The 21,287-nt window shown below is 36.8% G+C and overlaps 1 protein-coding gene across 2 annotated transcripts; it reads right to left on the bottom strand.

Moving 5' to 3' along the window:
* Nucleotides 1-218: 218 nt before the first annotated feature.
* Nucleotides 219-19,540, bottom strand: LOC136244322 (uncharacterized). Of its 2 annotated transcripts, none has more exons than XM_066035893.1 (13): nt 19,366-19,540; nt 17,873-17,932; nt 14,283-14,777; nt 5,399-5,896; nt 3,817-4,233; nt 3,155-3,246; nt 2,615-2,994; nt 2,278-2,562; nt 2,069-2,222; nt 1,889-1,981; nt 1,728-1,841; nt 1,594-1,679; nt 219-517 (listed from the first exon to the last, which is right to left on the bottom strand). In XM_066035893.1, exons 2-13 carry the CDS (start codon nt 17,928-17,930, stop codon nt 331-333), a joined length of 2,859 nt encoding a protein of 952 aa, XP_065891965.1. In that variant the 5' UTR covers nt 17,931-17,932; nt 19,366-19,540; the 3' UTR covers nt 219-330. The 2 variants fall into 2 exon arrangements, with proteins under 2 accessions (XP_065891965.1, XP_065891966.1); XM_066035894.1 differs by having other exon boundaries at nt 5,399-5,893.
* Between the last annotated feature and the right edge of the window lie 1,747 nt (nt 19,541-21,287).

The raw sequence follows: 21,287 nt of genomic DNA, 5'->3' as shown, positions 1-21,287 counted from the left end.
CAAGTAATGTAACGACTGTTCTATTGGAGTGCTGATCTGCTATATATATATATATTGGTATGTGGTGAAAGTGCCTCCTACTCTAATAATTCTGCTCATCCTTCAGATATGTCTTAGCCTACATGTGTGAGTATTCCTTTTTGTAGTTGGTACATTTATTTAGCGGAGGGGGAGTTTCCTCCTAATGGCCCTATACTGTATGTATTTTGTGGATTTTAGTACCTAGTGAAGTAACAAATTGTCTGTCTTACAAAAGTACAGGAAGTATTAATGCTATTTACACATGTGTAAAAATAGCATGTAAATTATATAGTTGTGGTAATTAGTAAGTTAGTCAGTGGTGTAACTATGTTGAAGGTCAAGATGGAGTTGACGTCCATCAGCAAGTGGAGCTCCTAACATTTGATTTGCTCCATTAGAAGTGGTTACTTCAGAGGTAGCCAGCAGTGTTTCATCAGGTTTCTGTAGAGTCTTTAATATCACACTAGAAAGCGGACGCTGTTTAGGATCAGGATGCCTATAGCAAAAGGCACACATAAATATCTAAGGATAGTAAAAAATCATCTAGCTACTGTATATTTTCATAATTTTGATTACAAAAATCATTACGATATTATCTGATCATATAGTTTGTTTTGCAAGTAATACGCTTAGAAAATTGCCTTTTTCAGCACTGCCGCAGCTGGTTGTGATCTTTCTCACAAGAATACCATTTGCCAACTTTCAGTATACAATAGTCTACAGAGATTTACCATTATATTGAGATATCGATAATAATAAAGTTTCATATGATATTATATTATCATCATTATTACATGGTCCTATCTAAAGTATAGATTGCCAGTTTGAAAATATCTTTTTGTGCTAGCAAATATTTTAATACTGTCACAGATATGTCTCAACTATAGGCAGAACAAGAAATTTTACTCAGAATAATGCAATGTTTATTCTGCTAGGATGGGAAAGAAAATATATTTTAAATTTTTTATTAAGGCTTTACAACACAAGTGCTGAGGGTCTATAGGACACCTGGTCCTACAGCCTGTTTAAAGTTGTTGCAGAAAGAATGAAACTCTATGGTATGCAAGCTATTTGTTTCTCATGATTAGGAATGGCATAGCTTGATGCATGAAACACATTAATTTTACATTTTAAGGGTCTAATATATGCATGTGTACTTCAGTGCTAACCTATAGTATACTAGTTTTCTGAGATAGTGGCGTGTTCTGTATGAAGTTTAAGAGTGAAGTGTCATCATAATTCACAAAAGAAACTTATAATTGAAGGTGGTGACTGTTCTATTAGAGTAGCTCTATCTTACACAATAACTCAATTTCTTTTTGATAGATTGCTTTAGATTGTACAGTTTCTATATGTACAGTGCATAAGTATAGCCCTTTTCCTTCTAATTATCCTCTGTATTTCATGATCAATAGAATGTTTTTGGTTTTGAATATTGTCCTAGGAACCTTGCCCCCTGCTCATCAGATCCACTTATGGTCTCAGCTACCATGCAATATATGGTAACCTTATGAGTTACTGATACTATAAAACTGCTTTAGAACTAATATTGTATTCCAATATTAACCTCACCAACACTGTATCATCACTTCATATACAACTCTGGGACAACCTGGCGGTGGTGGCAGTCTGTGTCCAGCTGTAATCTTTTCCACATACTAAACAAGAATGTAAGATTTGTTGGACAAAATAATCAATTTAGTTACCTGTCTACCAGTGAGCTCTTCAAATGGCTTGTGACCCAGGCTCCACACTTCGTACATCACACAACCAAAACTCCAAACATCACTTCGTGTTGAATATTTCTTGTAGAGAATTGCCTAATTATTAAGAGATTTAGTTAATACTATTATGTCATTGTCAGAACCTCAGGAGCAGTCCATTTAGCCGGTATCTTCCCACCAGTAGTGACATAGTAGATGTCATCAGCCACATCTCGTGCCATACCAAAATCAGCTATCTAGTAGAGATGCATGTGTGCATACATCTCATAAATGTATTATCGCTGTATAAAAATGAACAGAAATAACTCTCCAGTACAACACACCTTACAGATGCTATCACTTGATACTAGTACATTCCTAGCAGCAAGATCTCTGTGTACAAAGTGTTTGCTGGAAAGATATGTCAACCCAGCTGATATGTATCTACAAAAGCTTAGTAAGTCATGTTTCAGTTCACTACAACCTTCTGGTGGAGTTCTGGTTTGAAATATCAATGTAATACAGGTAGTAGCTATAGTAATAGTATACTCACTTCTGTTTCATATCTAACAGAAACTCTCGGAGGTCTCCCTTAGGCATATACTCCAATACAATCATCATGTTCTCCTCTTCAGTCACTACTCCATGTAACTGTACTACATTGTTGTGTTGAAACTGACCCATAATGGCTGCCTCCCTCAGAAACTTTACCCTGTCTGGTTCTAAACAGTTTGAGTTGAGTGTCTTCACCGCAACTTGTATAGGATCAGCAGAACTATCCATCCACAATCCCAAATTGACCACACCAAATTCACCAGATCCAAGTTTATGTGATATTCTAAGTATGTATTTAACAATGTAGTTTAGTATATTGTATGATGTATACAAACCTGATTTCATCCTTCTCTAACTTCCGAAATTTTTTTTCTTCTAACCATGCATAGATATGTTCTTCTATGTGTCCTGGATCCTCATAGATCTGTTCTCCTTCTGGCAGAGGTTCAATGTACATATCTCCCTCACAATCATCATAGGTGACAGTTGTAGAAGTTTCATACCCGTATGGCACACCTGGTGCCTCATATATCGGGTTCTCATACATTTCAGGTATTGGAAGATCCTCATAATCATCATCATTGATCACCTTGGAATGGTCTTTGATATAAAATTCCACAGTTGGCTCCATATAAGGTAATGCTTCATTATTCTTATTGCCAGGAGTATAATCGACACTTGAATAGTGATTCTCAGCAGTTTCGTAGTCAGCTGGCTACAAATTTCATTACAGAAACTTACAATATTGTAATTAGACACAGTGCACCCAAATATATAGTTACTATATATCAAAATATATAGTTACTATATATATATGTGCGATCTCAATATCAGACACATGCAATAATTACAGATAAGGATAACTGTAGCTATACCTTTATAGTTCCAGGTGCACTAGAATACCGATGATCACTGAATTCTTTAATATCCACTGGCTTGTCAAGTGAGGGTGAAGAATGATAGTGAACTGTGTATAGCAAATTACAAACTGAATAATATCACTACATCATTCATTACAATATACTGTAGCTATTTCTGGATTTATATATTAATATGAAAATGAAATATATAATTACTTAATGTCTGGAGAATATAGAGTGGACTGATTAATGTGTATAATATATAAATCAGTTTTACTATTATATTTCATACGTGAACTATGGTAATCTGCTATATTTTGAACCATTAAATGAGTGAAGTCTTACAGCAACTGGCAGACCCATGCAACAGTAAACTCACAGTTTCTGTACTGCTATTAGAAATCCCTTGCCCATATTAATGTACTACTTCGTTGATAGCTAGCAAAATGTGAAGAAATAAAAACAATTTTATGAAATTTAAGTGCAACAGTTTAACGTATTTTAATATATAGCAAGCATTTCACTTCGCTATATGTGTCATTTGTAACAGGGACACATCACCCCATTAGATTCAATTAAAGATCATTACAATTTACTGTCATGTCATAAATTCAACTATCTCTTATATTACATACACATGTAGTGGGGACATTGTTACATCACACAGTAGTAATTACCTTGAGTAGCATAGTTCTTTCTTCTCTTCCGATACCACAGTACGAATATGACCACCGATACAATAGCAGCACAGACCAGAGTACTCACAACACAGCCAGCAATCACTCCACCCACACTAGATGAGGATGAACTACCATCACCAGTTCCAGCACCACTGGGAACTCTTGGAGTAGTTGTAATAACTGCAGCAATTCCTTCAGTGACACTAGGGGATAGTGATCTGACAGGTATAGCAGAGATATGTGCTGTAACGACAAGTGATGATGCAGCTGTAATAGTGGGACTTTCTGACTGAGTACTATTAGTGGCAGAGGATTCCATAGTAGTGGATGGAGTATTCATTACACTTGATGGAGACATACTACTAAAAGTAGTTACAGGGACGGCGGATGATGCTGAACTGCTGCTTGCCACATCTGTTAAAATGGTAGTAGGAGGAAGAACAATAAGGCCATACCTATTTGAAAAATTGTTGCTCGGATTTTTTAAGGAAAAGTTAGGGTCGGTAGGTCGGAAAAAAACAAAAAAAAATGATCATGTTTAAAAAAAACCATTCCAAATGTGTCATTCCATTGTTGACAATGTATTGTACGAGGGTACACAACAACAGCTCCTTTCTTCGCTATAACAGATAACCACGCATTAGCTGCCATTTCGGCTATAAGTCCACCAACATCACGTGATTGTTAATCATGTGAATTTTTTTTTTTTTTTTTTTTTTGTCTTTTATAAAAAGAGGGTCGGTCGGGTCCGAGCAACAACTTTTCAAATAGGTATGGCCTAATGGTGGTTGACATCATTAAGTCACTGGTTGTTTCGGCAGTAATAGTAGGCATCACCATAGTAGAGGGTGGAAATTTTGCAATAGCAGTTCCTATATAGCAGCAAGAAACTTTAATCATTCTGTGTATCCAATCATTACTATTAATTTGTTGAATTTAAAAGCTTTGACATCATTAATATGGTGGTTGCATGACCTCGTAGAACAACCAGCCCGTTCTGGATAATATAATTCCTGAGGATCTCATAACCAAAATACATCAATAAGAAAAGAAGTTTCAAATTTAATGTTATGTATGTGACCTCAAGTACTCAAAAAGAACAGTCATTTGGCATTTGGCTAACAGAACCTTAAATAACTGTTGATTGGATACCTATAAGCACTGAAGCTCCCTATAAAACAGAGAGAGTATGGTTAATCATGACTAAAACGTGTCTAGTAAGTATCAAACTCTGTATTGTGGGTACACTTTCCATTTCTGGTATTTCAAGAAAGGGACACATGCACAACAAGAATATTTAATGACTGGTGCACACTATGCCATGCACAAACATTTCCCAGCAGATTCTTGCTGAGAGATTGATGCTGGTCTGACAATATTTAAGGTGCTTGTGTGAATCAGTGCAGACAAATAAATACTCACTGTTCAATTATGTACGATCATAAATTTTCCTCATATACAAATGTATTTTAAAGGAGCAAATTAAGATTAGTGAAGCTATCGTAATATGTGCTATTTGTAATATAAATAGTCTGAAAATAGATGAGTTCGAATTAAACAGACAACAGTCTATACTTACCGATATACACTTTGATAGCAATGTTGTAGTTGACATCATTATTAAAGTTACCAGTAACACTTGTTTGGTTACCACTGACTTGATAAGTGATGTCATTATCATTATTAGTAAATAACAGAAGTGGTCGTGGTGATCCTTTATTGGAATATAACCCCACAACAGAACCTTCTGGTGCTGTGAATTGTTCTGTTTCTGACAAGTTGAACATCTGGCATGAAAGTATATTTCCAGTAGGACTAAATGTGATATTGTTTGACTGAATTAGTGAATACCGCCTTGTGATCAATATAAAACCACTGCTGCTAGTGAGTCTCCAAAGACCAGGATAAAATGTCACTGGTGATTCACCTTCTACTTGATAACAGAACTCCCAAGCATTAACAACTCCTTCACATGGTATAGTGTATCCATCAAGTATGTATGTTCTGTCTTCATCAATAATACTATAATCCAGTGATCCAGCAGCTGTCTTGCTACACACCCTATCAGTACTAACTGCTGTGTAATACACAGTGTAGTAACCATTGTCGGAATCATGCACCCATACACAATAGCAATGAGGTTGTTTCACGTACTTTCGATTATATTTTTAAGTACAATTATATATATTCTGCCCATTACACAACCCTGAGCCTATCCAACCAATTTGCTTACTTAAACTGTTGAAGACAAGGTGCAGAAAATACAGTGATTTCTTATGTAATAAGCAACATAAAGCCATGGGTGTACGTGTGCTACCACTAATAATTGATACTTTGAGCAAAAAGAACTGGAAACAAACATAAATCCATGATGCATGCATTGCATGTACTGTGTGTGTGCCATGCCAAGAGTGACTTGATGGGATGAATCAATGTCTAACAGTGAAAAAATTATGTCTGAAACCTTAGTTGTCATTGAGTTCTTGTTTGAAGGCATCAGGGAGTTAGTTAGTACATCATTCAGTCAGTTAGTCAATTTAATGATTATGATGTGATTATGATTATGATGTGATTTGGGTTGAGGCTTAGAAGCCTGTACACCCATTCAATTACATACATATACATACATAAATTAGATGCAATGAACAAAAATTAACTATGAATATAATTATTACATTTACATAAATCTATAGTCATAAAAGTAATTATCTAAAAGAAATTTCCTCTAAATTAAAAAAAAAAGAACGTAGCTATGTTTTGGAACTATTTTCACCCTGAAGGCACTTTTTGGGCTTGATTGTTCCTAACCAATACCGTAAAAGCACCATGAAACTCAAAGGATTGCCGGTGAGGCTACATGGTGTTTGGTCAATAGGAGCTTGCAAAGTTTTGTGATGCCTACCAACATGCATGTACAGTATACTACCAAAGTTCATAATAATAATAATCAAGACACACGGTAGTGTGTCGTGCGGCCCAAGAAGCCGGTGCGCAACACTCGTGAGTATATTGACAGGAAGAAAGAAAACGCAATTTTTGCACCTTTGTAGTTCTGTGATGCCTTGATGAAACAAGACGATTTTTGCTGTGGACATTCCCTCCACCTTCAGCACTCCACAGTCCAACTTTGAGCGAAATCGCTTCAAGCGTTCCCGAGATATGCGACTTCAAAAATTGGCTTAGTTTCTTGGTTTTTTTTTTCTTCTTATTTTTCTTCCTCTTTTCGCACACTTACAAAAACTACTATAAAACGCGAACGCAATATCCGATTACCTTGAAATTTGGCACACTGAAGGGGGCTATAAAGGCGCATCACTGTACCAACTTTGGCTGAAATACGATAAACAGCAAAAGAGTTATGAGCGATTATTCACGAAAAATAACACCAATATGTTGTCACGCCTACAGGGTAAACCGCGTATGGGAAGAAGCTGAAAATCGGTGGGTGAATAGGTTAACTATTGAACCTCAAACCTTTTGTGGTTTGAAAGAAATCGAGCTAAAAACCAGGAAGATACCACGAAAAAACCAACAGTGTGTAACAATTACGCAATTGAGATTAGCTAATAAAAAACTACTACTTGCCACGCCTACCAGATAAACCGCTAGGGGTAATGCTTTGAAAATCGCTGTATAGATGGAGCAATCATCTTAGAAAGGCTCTTCAATGGCGTAGAAGAATCAGACTTAAAGCCACGGAGTTATAACACGAAATCCAACTTGGTGCAGCAAGTGCGAGATCGAGATACTCTAATAGAGCAGTCACCCTAAGAGAGCAGTCACCCTGAAGAGAATTCAAGAGATCAGCAAGAAACAAGTAACCTGTATAGAGATCAGCTACAAACAAGTTACCCTGTAGAGAGATCAGCTACAAACAATTCACCCTGTAGAGAGATCAGCTAAAAGAAGTTACCTTGTAGGGAGTTCATGCAACTATGGAAAGAGATAGTTCAGCTAGAAGAAATCACCTTGTAGAGTTCAGCTACAAAGAAACTACCATGTAGAGAGTTAAGTTACAAAAAAATCGCCCTGTAGAGAGATCAATAGAAGAAATTACCTTGTAGATAGTTCAGCTACAAAGAAACCATCATGTAGAGAGTTCAGCTACAAACAAATCTCCCTGTAGAGAGATCAGCTAGAAGAAGTTTCCTTGTAGAGAGTTCAGCTACAAAGAAACCACCATGTAGAGAGTTCAGCTGCAAAGAAATCACCTGTAGAGAGTTTGGCTACAAACAAATCTCTTTGTAGAGAGATCAGCTAGAAGAAGTTTCCTTGTAGAGAGTTCAGCTACAAACAAATCACCCAGTAGAAAGATCAGCTAGAAGAAGTTACCTTGTAGAGAGTTCAGCTCCAAAGAAACCATCATGTAGAGAGTTCAGCTGCAAACAAATCACCTGTAGAGAGTTCAGCTACAAACAAATCTCCCTGTAGAGAGATCAGCTAGAAGAAATTACCTTGTAGAGAGTTCAGCTACAAGGAAACCATCATGTAGAGAGTTCAGCTGCAAACAAATTACCTGTAGAGAGTTCAGCTACAAACAAAACTCCCTGTAGAGAGATCAGCTAGAAGAAATTACCTTGTAGAGAGTTCAGCTACAAAGAAACCACCATGTAGAGAGTTCAGCTGCAAAGAAATCACCTATAGAGAGTTTGGCTACAAACAAATCTCCCTGTAGAGAGATCAGCTAGAATATCAGCTAAAAGAAGTTACCTTGTGGAGAGTTCAGCTATAAAGAAACCATCATGTAGAGAGTTCAGCTGCAAACATATCACTTGTAGAGAGTTCAGCTACAAACAAATTTCCCTGTAGAGAGATCAGCTAGAAGAAGTTTCCTTGTAGAGAGTTCAGCTACAAACAAATCACCTAGTAGAAAGATCAGCTAGAAGAAGTTACCTTGTAGAGAGTTCAGCTACAAAGAAACCATCATGTAGAGAGTTCAGCTGCAAACAAATCACCTGTAGAGAGTTCAGCTACAAACAAATCTCCCTGTAGAGAGATCAGCTAGAAGAAATTACCTTGTGGAGAGTTCAGCTACAAAGAAACCATCATGTAGAGAGTTCAGCTGCAAACAAATCACCCTGTAGAGAGTTTTGCTACAAACAAATCTCTCTGTAGAGAGATTAGCTAGAAGAAGTTTCCTTGTAGAGAGTTCAGCTACAAACAAATCACCCTGTAGAAAGATCAGCTAGAAGGAGTCACCTTGTAGAGAGTTCAGCTACAAAGAACCATCATGTAGAGAGTTCAGCTACAAAGAAACCATCATGTAGAGAGTTCAGCTGCAAACAATCACCTGTAGAGAGTTCAGCTACAAACAAATCTCCCTGTAGAGAGATCAGCTAGAAGAAATTACCTTGTAGAGAGTTCAGTTACAAAGAAACCACCATGTAGAGAGTTCAGCTTCAAAGAAATCACCCTGTAGAAAATTCAGCCACAAACAAATTGCCCTGTAGAAAGACCAGTTAGAATAAGTTACCTTGTAGAGAGTTCAGCTACAAAGAGACCATTCTGTAAAGAGCTCAGCTGCAAACAAATCACCTGCACAGAATTCAGCTACAAACAAATCACCCTGTAGAGAGATCATCTAGAAGAAGTTACCTTGTAGATAGTTCAGCTACAAACAAATCACCCTATAGAGAGATCAGCTAGAAAAAGTTACCTTGTAGATTATTCAGCTACAAACAATTCACCCTGTAGAGAGAGCAGCAAGAAGAAGTCACCTTGTAGAGTGTTCAGTTACAAAGAAACCACCATGGAGAGTTCTGTAATAAATATATGTATTATATATATATAATTTGTACATTTACTGATAAAATCAGAAATATTTAAAGTACATCTGCTTCATCTTTTCTTCTTCCTGTGGTAAAGAAAAAAAGACAGGTTAAAAAAGTCCTAAAGCCGCTATGGCCGGCTTTGGGGTATAGAAATACAAAAAGAAATGAAATCTAATCCAAAACAGCCAAGCTGTAAAAAAACAGTGCGGCCCTCAAAAAGGCTATGGTGAAAAAAGATGTGAAATCCAAGGTGGCGGCCAAGAAATGGCTGTGATGGTAGATTAATGGTAAAAGTTTTAATAACGGCAATTTAGGTGAATTTTTTGCCAAGACCAGGCGGCACAAAATGATCTTTATGACATACTCTTCTTCGTAAAATCAATCCAGCATCCATCTAATCATTTCAATATCAGTAACTATGTCAACTTTTGCCGCAATCCTACCAGATCCTCCACCAGTAACAAGCTTCAACACAATTTTACATCAACCAACAAACAAAGTAACTTCTACTTTAACAGATTACCAAGAACCTACAACAGTCTACCAGTACTTGACTTAAATCAACCTTTTCCCACCATTAAATCACAGTTACTCAAGATCTTCTGGCAGCATTTTACAAACAATTTTAACTCTGACAATCCCCACAGTATGCACTTTGTTTGCCCTTGTAGTACCTGCTCCAAGTCTCCTCGCCCACCAAACTTCAGCAGTAATTAATCTTTTTTTTTTTCTTCTTGCTCTCTCTTAAAATAAGTACTTAGCTATATAAGTAAGTTTATTATTATTAAATACACATGTAAGTTCTAAAATTATAGGATAGTTCAACTATATACCAAATGTAAATGTATGTAATAACCTTAGCCAGCTAACTTAATTTGATTGTAATTTTATACATTCAATTGTAAATGTAAGTTGTACGTATACTTTTTCTGGCTGTGGGCACCAGTTGCCCACAGACCATTAATGCAGGCCTTGCCTGCATTAAAAAGCAGTTAAAAAAAATAAAAAAAATAAACTAAATAAAAATTCACCTGAATTGTCGTTATTAAAATTTTTACCATTAATCTACCATCACAGCCATTTCTTGGCCGCCACCTTGGATTTCACATCTTTTTTCACCATAGCCTTTTTGAGGGCCGCACTGTTTTTTTACAGCTTGGCTGTTTTGGATTAGAAATTATAACCTTTATTGTAATATGTACTTTTGGTACTACCATACTGTATTATGATGATGGGAAAAAATCATAAATTATTTATTTAGTAACCACATTGGTGGACTGTTAATTAAATCATGACAATTATATTAGCTATATGTGCAGCAGAATTTTTGTAGTTTCACATCAAGACACACGGTAGTGTGTCGTGCGGCCCAAGTAGCCGGCGCGTAACACCCGTGAGTATATTGACAGGAAGAAAGAAAACGCAATTTTCGCACCTCCGTAGCTCTGTGCTTCCTTGATGAAACAAGACGATTTTTGCTGTGGATATGCCCTCCAACTGCAGTACTCCACATTCCAAATTTGAGCGAAATCGCTTCACGCGTTCCCGAGACATGCGACTTCAAAAATTGGCTCAGTTCCTTCGTTTTTTTTTCTTCTTATTTTTCTTTTTCTTGTCGCACACTTACAAAAACTGCTATAAAACGCGAACGCCACATCCGATTGCCTTGAAATTTGGCACACAGAAGGGGGATATAAAGGCGCATCTCTGTACTAACTTTGGCTGGAATATACGATAAATAGGCAAAGAGTTATGAGCCATTATTCACGAAAAATAACACCAATATGTTGTCACGCCTACAGGGTAAACCGCGTATGGGAAGAAGCTGAAAATCGGTGGGTGAATAGGTTAACTATTGAACCTCAAACCTTTTGTGGTTTGAAAGAAATCGAGCTAAAAAACAGGAAGATACAACGAAAAACCCAACAGTGTGTAACAATTACGCAATCGAGATTAGCTAATAAAAAAACGACTGCTTGCCACGCCTACCAGATAAACCGCTTGGGGTAATGCTTTGAAAATCGTTGTACAGATGGAGTAATCATCTTAGAAAGGCTCATAAATGGTGTAGAAGAATCAGACTTAAAGCCACGGAGTTATAACACGAAATCCAACTTGGTGCAGCAAGTGCGAGATCGAGATACTCTAATAGAGCAGTCATCCTAATAGAGCAGCCACCCTGAAGAGAATTCAAGAGATCAGCTAGAAACAAGAAACCTGTATAGAGATCAGCTACACACAAGTCACCCTGTAGAGAGATCAGCTAGAAGAAGTTACCTTGTAGGGAGTTCAGTTACAAAGAAATCATCATGTAGAGAGTTCAGCTGCAAACAAATCACCTGTAGAGAATTCAGCTACAAACAAGTCTCCCTGTAGAGAGATCAGCTAGAAGAAGTTTCCTAGTAGAGAGTTCAGCTACAAACAAATCACCCTGTAGAAAGATCAGCTAGAAGAAGTTACCTTGTGGAGAGTTCAGTTACAAAGAAACCATCATGTAGAGAGTCCAGCTACAAACAAATCTCCCTGTAGAGAGATCAGCTAGTAGAAGTTACCTTGTAGAGAGTTCAGCTTCAAACAAATCACACTGTAGAAAGATCAGCTAGAAGAGGTCACCTTATAGAGAGTTCAGTTACAAAGAAACCACCATGTAGAGAGCTCAGCTACAAACTAGTGACCTTGTAGAGACATCAGCTAGAAGAAGTTACCTTGTAGAGAGTTCAGCTACAAAGAAACCATTCTTTAAAGAGCTCAGCTGCAAACAAATCACCTATACAGAATTCAGCTACAAACAAATCACCATGTAGAGAGATCAGCTAGAAGAAGTTTTCTTGTAGATAGTTCAGCTACAAACAAATCACCCTGTAGAGAGATCAGCTAGAAGAAGTTAACTTGTAGAGAGTTCAGCTACAAAGAAACCATCATTTATAGAGAGTTCAGCTTCAAACAAATCACCTGTAGAGAGTTCAGCTACAAACAAATCTCTCTGTAGAGAGATCAGCTAGAAGAAGTTACCTTGTAAATCGTTCAGCTACAAACAATTCACCCTGTAGAGAGAGCATCTAGAAGAAGTCACCTTGTAGAATGTTCAGTTACAAAGAAACCACCATGGAGATTTCTGTAATCAATATATGTATTATATATATAATTTCACATTTACTGATAAAATATTTAAAATACATCTACTTCATCTTTTCTTCTTCCTGTGGTAAAAAAAGATAGGTTAAAAAAGTCCCAAAGCCGGCCATAGTTTGGGGTATACAAATACAAAAAGAAATGAAATCTAATCCAAAACAGCCAAGCCGTAAAAAAAGTGTGTGGCCCTCAAAAAGGCCATGGTGAAAAAAGATGTGAAATCCAAGGTGGCGGCCAAGAAATGGCTGTGATGGTAGGTTAATGGTAAAAATTTTAATATCGACAATTCATGTGAATTTTTGTGCCAAGACCGAGGGCCGCACACTTTTTTTACAGCTTGGCTGTTTTGGATTAGATAATTATGTCTTATACAAGACTACATTGTAATAGTTGAAGTGCAAAGTAACATTAAAAGCACAATTAATATAGGCTATACTGCTTACTTTTACTTATTTCATTTCAGGTATATAGGCATTGTATTAGCAAGACAAAATTAATGATGAATTGTGAATTAAATATCTTCCCAGCTATATGTACTCTGCAACATTCGTTCTTCACTTCTCCACTAGTGCTGCTCATATTCCCCATTGCAATGCTCCATAAAACCAGCCTATTGTGCTCATGTTGTTCAAGGATAGGCTAAATACAACTGAAAGGTATGTGAGTCCTTAGGCATTTTGCCTAAAGTACATTGCAAATTACCTGATCAAGTCACTACCTGGTCACATGTACTTAGCAGTAGGGACATATTTAGGGGATTTCCTGGGGTTCTGGAAACCCCCTTTGAAATTTGAACATGTGGGTTTGCAGCAAGAACACCAAATCATTATAGTTTGGCTGCACAAATATACAGAAAGATGGGAACTACAGTACATGTAATAGGAACTTGGTTTTAGGGAGAGAAAAAGAGTATGAATTTAACTGTACAAGGAAACAAAGATTGAGATACTCTAACAGAGCAGTCAATAGTGCTCTAACACAACGTTCATAATGTTTTGCAGGTATCATTTTATTAAGAGACTGGCTTGAAACATTAAATTTTGAGCTTTTTAGCTATTTGGATTACTGCAATACTCCTGTAAGCCATAATAATGATTAATTGATAGAACTTAAACTAAGCATATAAGATAGCATATACTGTATACATTATCCATAGAGCATGCACTAGTAAATTTTCTTACTCCATACCACTGCTATATAAACTATAAGCATCAACAGAATGAGATTGCAGTCAGTCATAGGGGAAATATCTATTGGCTAACTACCTTATAGCAAGTTGTTTTGGAAAGAAAAATTTGCTCATCAACCAAAGTTTTCAGGGGAAACTTTTGCTTCTGTTTATGAAACTCTAAAAATTCCATTTTGATCAAACTGCAAATTTCAAGTAGAGAGATTTTCATTCATAGCTGCCAATCTACAAAAAAAATTCCCCTTGAAAACCCCACACTATATGGTATACGAATACGGTATTGATGCTTTTAATGGCATTTTCTCGTGTCCATTGAAGTTATTTAACAGTTTATAGCAGTACAATTCAATTACTACTTACAATATACTTACCGATATGCACTTTGATAGCAATGTTGTAGTTGACATCATTATTAAAGTTACCAGTAACACTTGTTTGGTTACCACTGACTTGATAAGTGATGTCATTATCATTATTAGTAAATAACAGAAGTGGTCGTGATGATCCTTTATTGGAATATAACCCCACAACAGAACCTTCTGGTGCTGTGAATTGTTCTGTTTCTGACAAGTTGAACATCTGACATGAAAGTATATTTCCAGTAGGACTAAATGTGATATTGTTTGACTGAATTAGTGAATACCGCCTTGTGATCAATATAAAACCACTGCTGCTAGTGAGTCTCCAAAGACCAGGATAAAATGTCACTGGTGATTCACCTTCTACTTGATAACAGAACTCCCAAGCATTAACAACTCCTTCACATGGTATAGTGTATCCATCAAGTATGTATGTTCTGTCTTCATCAAGATAATTATATTTTGACTTGGAAGTGACCGGATGTTCACATTCTTCTCCAAAGCCAACTGCAGTAAGTAAAAATACACTTTTATGCGCATAATTTTGCATTTTGTAGTATTATGGTTCTTTCCCACTCAATAGCTATTCTTTACATAGCTATAAATCACCATTTAGTATTGCTATATATGAATATAGGGAGCTATTTGTGACCAGATTTGTGAAAAGGGTCTTCCACACACATCCAATTTACCAACTTTGACAACTCATAACTTCAGATTGGAAATGGCTACTGATTTGAAATTTGGTTAGTATCCAGAACCACCATAGCTTAGGTGATAGAGAAAGTTTCAGGTTAATATGTTTCTTGAATAATGAATCATGGTATTCTGAATACATAGAATTGGATGTGTGTGGAAGATCCCTTTTCGCAAATCAGGTCACATTTATGAAACCACAATTTTGATATAAGCGCATCTCAGTGTGGAATTTAAAATCATCATTTTTAAGGAAATGAGTATATGAATGGCATATAAAAATCAGCAAATTGGTCAGATGAACTATGAGCATTTCAATGAGAATTATATACCTCATTACTTCAAATTTGATAAACATATAATGATCAATCAATTGCCTTTTGTCAAGCTGTACATGTAATTTTGTGGGCGTGCACATGGCAATTGATGATAAATGCAAACTTCAAGGATCAAAACGGAAGCTATGTCTATGGGTACAATAGATTTAGTACCGTCAGCCTTGCTTGTGTGGTAAGCTTGTTTTTGTACTTGACACTAAACAATGATACAAAGTAAACCATCTCAGAAATTGTGTTCTAAAATGAGTGTCTCAACTGATTACAACTATAAAATCAAATTTTCAAAGGATTTGGTAACTGTATGTACTAACTATGCTGATGAGTGACCATGGAAAACAAACTGATGTAGTTATATATAGCACAGTATACTTTTTTAATCTCAGGGTGATTCAAATGTTGTAGAAGAAATTGTAATTGTATAAACGATTGCAATATGCACCTGCATGAAAGTGTTTTATGCATGAACCATACATACTACATGTGTTGTCCATGAGCATCTAAAGTGGAAAGTGGTATTAGTTACGTGCAAGAGAATACTTTCAAAACACTCCTTTCAGGGGCGGATCCAGGGTTTTACAAGGGGGGTGCACCAAGCTAGTAGGCATATAGAGCTGGGGGTCTAGGGGGCACAGTCCCACAGAAGCTAAAGCTATTCCATATGTTTCAGGGTTAAAAGTTTTGATGTAGAGTGGTTTTATTCACAAATGTATAGCTTTCTAAGTGGACTACATTGATCAAGAGTTATATAGGGATAAGTGACAGACATGAGTAGTTGAGTTAGGTATAGCTAATATATAGTTATGGACCTAAACAAAACCAAGTGCATTTCATTTGCAAATTGTCCTTAGCTGGCTAAGTGCGTTCATAGATGGGATAGTGCTGTAGATATTAGTTTTTTCACCATTATACTCAGCAACTATGAAGGTAGCATTATGTGTGGTGACCGTTCTATTAGAGTATTTGACTGACTGCTTTATTAGAGTATCTCAATCTTGTATAATGGTTTCCTTTTGGAGGGGAAGGAAGGGGTGGGTGGGGGGGACGTACCCCCTAAGCCTCCCCCCCCCCCTTGGATCCACCACTGCCTTTGTAGCTATCATGTTATGTTAGTAATCAATGCTATCATGTTATGTTGGTAATCAATCGCATTAACAACTTATGAGGTTAACATTCCAACATAAACATCAAACACATAGCTACCTGATGCCATGTTTAGTAGCTCAGCCATGACAAATATTATAATGATGAAATACATTTCTACAATCAGCAAATAATAGCAATGAACAACTAGTCAGACACCATGGTAAGGTATGATCTGTCGTAATGGTAACACTTGTCAAGCTGTAACAATGATTAAAGCACCAATCAAATTTTAGGATCTCAAAACTGATTAAAGGTTTCATAATTTGTGATCCATTTATTATGATATTGCTTTACATATGTATAGTTTTAAGTGCTAATCATAATGTCGTTATCTACATTCTAACCGACCAAATCTTCACACTTTGAGCTGCATCCTAACAATGAGAAGGATATTAATTTTATTTACAGTACCGTGTAGCTTTTGCTGCTTAATTCTGCATATCTATTTGGTTTCATAGAACTCATCTTTAACATTTGTTTTGATTTTGTCTGGTTAGCTAGATAAATGATGTTCATATAGGAGTATATTGATATATTTATGATCTATGTTTAGCTACTTGGTTTTTATGCAGGCAAAGAGATTGTCTACATATTTAATGGCCTGTGGTATAATATGTACTGTCTAATCCTTCCCATGGCTATAGGTGTATCTGTATTTCTATGGCAGATATGTGCACACATGTACACAATATGTGATGTCACACCATTTGGGAAAATAGATTGAAATTTCAATCAGGAGAAATATTACACCATCATTGTAGCTATTAATCACCCTAGCATGTACATAATGTGACTAGTTCCAATACCATAGGGCATGGTAACCAGCAATTTTAACTGTTGGATCTTAGTCTCAGCTCAATCTAAGTAACATGTAATTCATGAGCTGCATCTGCATTCATGCTGATGGACTTTGATTGACCACCACACATCAAAGTGCTGTATACTAGCTTCATTTATGCAATTATTTAGCTTATTTGTTATATGTTTCTGTGCATCTTCTGTTTCTAAAAAATACTGGCTAACAGCCTAACTTAATGTTTGGACCAGGCTTAGTGCTTGGAACACTTGTAGCTAGATGACTGTACTCACTAGGATATGGCAACTCAGCCTGAATGGTGTAGCTAATTCAGCATCCATGCATCATATATGTACAGTGGCAGGGATTTATCCCGGGATCAAAATACAATCAAGCAAAAATATTGAAAGTGTATGTACTAAGTTACAATTACAACTGGCTATGAAACCATATAGTAGTGACATAATAATAATTGATATGTGTATTAGGTAATTCAAATGAAACTATGAAATGATCTAAAACTACTAGATACTTCAAAACACTCCTTTATATCTATCATGTTACAATCAAATTAACACCCTACAAGTTCAACATTCCAACAGAAACATCCAACACATACTTCAGCTTACCTGACACCATGTTCAGTAGCCCAGCCATGATGGAGATTACAATGATGATGAAATTCATTTCTATAACAATATATGCACATTGTAAAGCAAACTAGTAATTCACAACTATGCAATAGGAACACTGCACTCTTATAGGCACAACAATGATCACAGCACTAATAAAATTAGCTGCAGTATCTCAAAACTGACATATAGGTTTCTTTGCATGTAGTCCGCACTGTCATATATGGCTTCATACATATGCATATAATATAGTTATGAATGCTGGTGTATGTCTGTGTTGTTCTAAACTATAGTGCACAGCTCTCTCTCTCTATATATATATATATGTACTTGATCATATGGCTATGTATAGATAGCTATGGTTGATAGGTATAGCTATCTGTATTTCTAAGGCAATTATGTCAGTTACGCATGTAACACAATATGTGACATCACACCATTCAGAGAAAAATAGATCATGTTTCAATCAATTTGCCCTCTCAAAGGAAATACAATACCATCATTTTGGCTAGCTACTGACCATAGCATGTACAGTATTATTATGTGTGTGACTATAGTTGTGAAATACTAGGCATCATGGTAACTAACAATTTTAATTTTGTGTCACGGACTAGAACTATAACTCACGACTAGCATGCGTCTGCATGTAGTGCCAGACTTTTACTAACCACCACACACCATAAAAATTTCTGTAGGTGTATCTTGAAGCTGAGTTTAATGCTCAGCAGGGCTTAACAAGTAGAAAGAAAAAGCTCATGGCTTAAAAGGGAAGCATTATGGTACAATTATAGCTATTCAACTATGAGTCGAAACGGAATGTGGTGCTACAGTAGATACATTAATTTATAGAATAGCTATCAATTTTGTCAAAAAGACTTGGGTTCTACAGCTACTGAGCCTTCATTATGCACCTATCAATGTATACTGTCCCACTATCCCCCTCAGGGATACATGGGGCTATAGTGGGGATTTTACACAGCCAAATGTCAAATTCCCCATAATAGGGCAAACCTATAGTGTCAAATCCCCACCACTGTAACATGGGGATTTGACATAGCATAGAAAGTTACAACAACAATTTTATACTTAATTGGGTGTTAATGAATGATTGTTAAATGCCCCATAGTGGGGCAACAGTTTCATATACATTCCCCTGTATAGCCCCACCTATGCCCGAGGGGGGAGGGGGTGGGGCAATACATTGCATTACTACAAACATGGAAAATGTGAACTTCATACCCTGAGCTATATAATATACTGAGTATAGCTAAACTTTAATTTTCTGATCTCTATACTGAGCTGAGCTATTCTGAGCTGTATAGTGAGTATAGCTACAAAGTTTTTCTTTCTGTCTTGCTAGGGCTCCAGCTATTATTACCTTTTTAGCAACTTGGTAACCCTCAGACTAGACTCCAGACCCCTTGTAATTATCTTGTATATGTAAGTTCAGTAGCGTATCTGACGCAACAACAATGAGTGGCTGTACATACCTGATAGCTACGTATACCGGGTCACCTCGACTGAGCAGCTGTATAGAGAATCGGTAGCTTGATAGTTATTTGATATCCAACTGTATGTAACTATCGCGGCTGTAACGAACACGGTGTCGAGAGCAGTTTCGTCCTCACGCGCTCAATCGCGAGTAGTTAGCTCACGTGAACCATCACGTGAAATGTTTCGCGTAATGGATAAGGAAGTGCAGAAAACAATCAACTTGTCACGGATATACTTTTTCAAATGGGGCATGAGGGAATGCCCCACAGGAAATTAATTTAGCTTCATGAGCAAATTTGGCAACAATGTTTGACTGATCATGAACTAGCATAATTATAGCTATGCGAGTCAATTTATATTTTTAGTGATCACAGCAGGGGGGTCTGTGGGCATGCCCCCACAGAAAAATTTGCAAATTTAGCCCATTCAGTATTAAATTTGGTAATATTTTGAATGCCACTTTGTGTAAATGACTCACAATGCTGGCAAACTAATTCGGATTTCCTATACGTGCACGATGCTGGCGGGGTTATTTCATTATTCATTTTTAAAGAAAATGCTCCAAATCAAGCTATCTGCATGTTACTATAAAGGTTAGCTAAAACCTTTTAAGAACTAGTACTTATATACACGTTTTACCACCGTTTGTGAGGTACAAGTGACATTTGCTGTGCTGTAGAATGATATCAAAATACGTGTGCACGTGGTTGATAGCTAGCAGTAATAATGAAATTAGAGGCGGTGGGGTAAGAAAGGAATTCGTAAGAAAGGATGCGAACGGGGATGAGAAACGATTAATCAAGTTTACCTGGCCTACTGAAGTGTAATAATGATGAAATTTATTTATTTATTTATTTATTTATTTATTTATTTATTTATTTAGGCTTTAAGGTGTGGAAACACCAAAGGTCTGTTGGCAGCAACCAACATATACAATTATTACTAACTACTTAAATTACATAATTAATTATATGAAGTTGGTAATTGGAGGTTTTGTTTGATGACATATGGAACATGGACATAAGTAGTGTAGAGTGCAGTTATTCTCATCAAAGTTTCTCAGAAAATGATCCCACAGATACGATTTCAGTTTAGATTTTGTAGTAGATTGATTTTCACGCATGCGCACATTTGTAACACGCGCGCACTCAGGCATTGTTCAGTTGAGTTGACGGTGTGCATTAAATTGTAGTTGTTCAAAATGATATCCATGTGAATCATTAAACTGTTGCGTTATCACATTTGGCGACGAGGACTATCGTATCCTACGCTACGTAATGGCTGTGTCCTTTGGAAAGTTGGAAGAATTTAACACTGCAAATGGCGACGATTGGGTGCAATACATTGAGCGCATGGAGCATTATTTCGTTGCAAATGATATTACAGACTCTACCAAGCAACGTTCAGTACTCATCAGCTCTATGGGAGCCAAGGCATATAAGGTCCTTCGTAATCTTGTCGCACCCAACAAGCCGACTGACGTTTCGTTCAAGAATTTGGTGAAGACAATGACAACTCATTTTTGCCCACCTCCGTCTGAGATTGCTCAACGATTCCGCTTTAATACCAGAGTAAGAGAATCGGATGAAACTGTCGCGGCCTATGTTGCTGAATTGCGATCCTTATCGGAGCACTGCAATTTCGGTGAAACGTTGGATCTTATGTTGCGCGACCGACTGGTGTGTGGCATCAATGAACCACAAGTTCAGAAGCGACTACTGGCTGAGGACAAGTTAACCTTCAAGAAGGCCTTCGAGGTTGCTTTAGCTTTCGAAGCAGCGACTAAAGATGCAAAGCAGCTTCAGGCTGCAACGGCACCCACCAGTGATACTACAGTTCCAGTGTATAAAAACGAGAAACTGCCACGATCATCTGTCAAGTGTTACCGATGTGGAAAGCCTAATCACAAAGCGCCAGA

This window comes from Dysidea avara, chromosome 14 (genome assembly GCF_963678975.1).
Source record: "Dysidea avara chromosome 14, odDysAvar1.4, whole genome shotgun sequence".
In the NCBI taxonomy this organism is placed as follows: domain Eukaryota; kingdom Metazoa; phylum Porifera; class Demospongiae; order Dictyoceratida; family Dysideidae; genus Dysidea; species Dysidea avara.
This window is presented reverse-complemented; position numbering and strand designations above follow the sequence as displayed.

Excerpts from the sequence above, each read along its gene's own strand:
- LOC136244322 (XM_066035893.1), bottom strand. The coding sequence starts at position 17,930 with ATGAATTTCATCATCATTGTAATCTCCATCATGGCTGGGCTACTGAAC. Across the intron at positions 2,223-2,277 it reads CTGTTAGATATGAAACAGAA|AACTCCACCAGAAGGTTGTA; the intron begins GTGAGTATACTA and ends ATTTCAAACCAG. Across the intron at positions 518-1,593 it reads GAAGTGATGATACAGTGTTG|GCATCCTGATCCTAAACAGC; the intron begins GTGAGGTTAATA and ends CTTTTGCTATAG.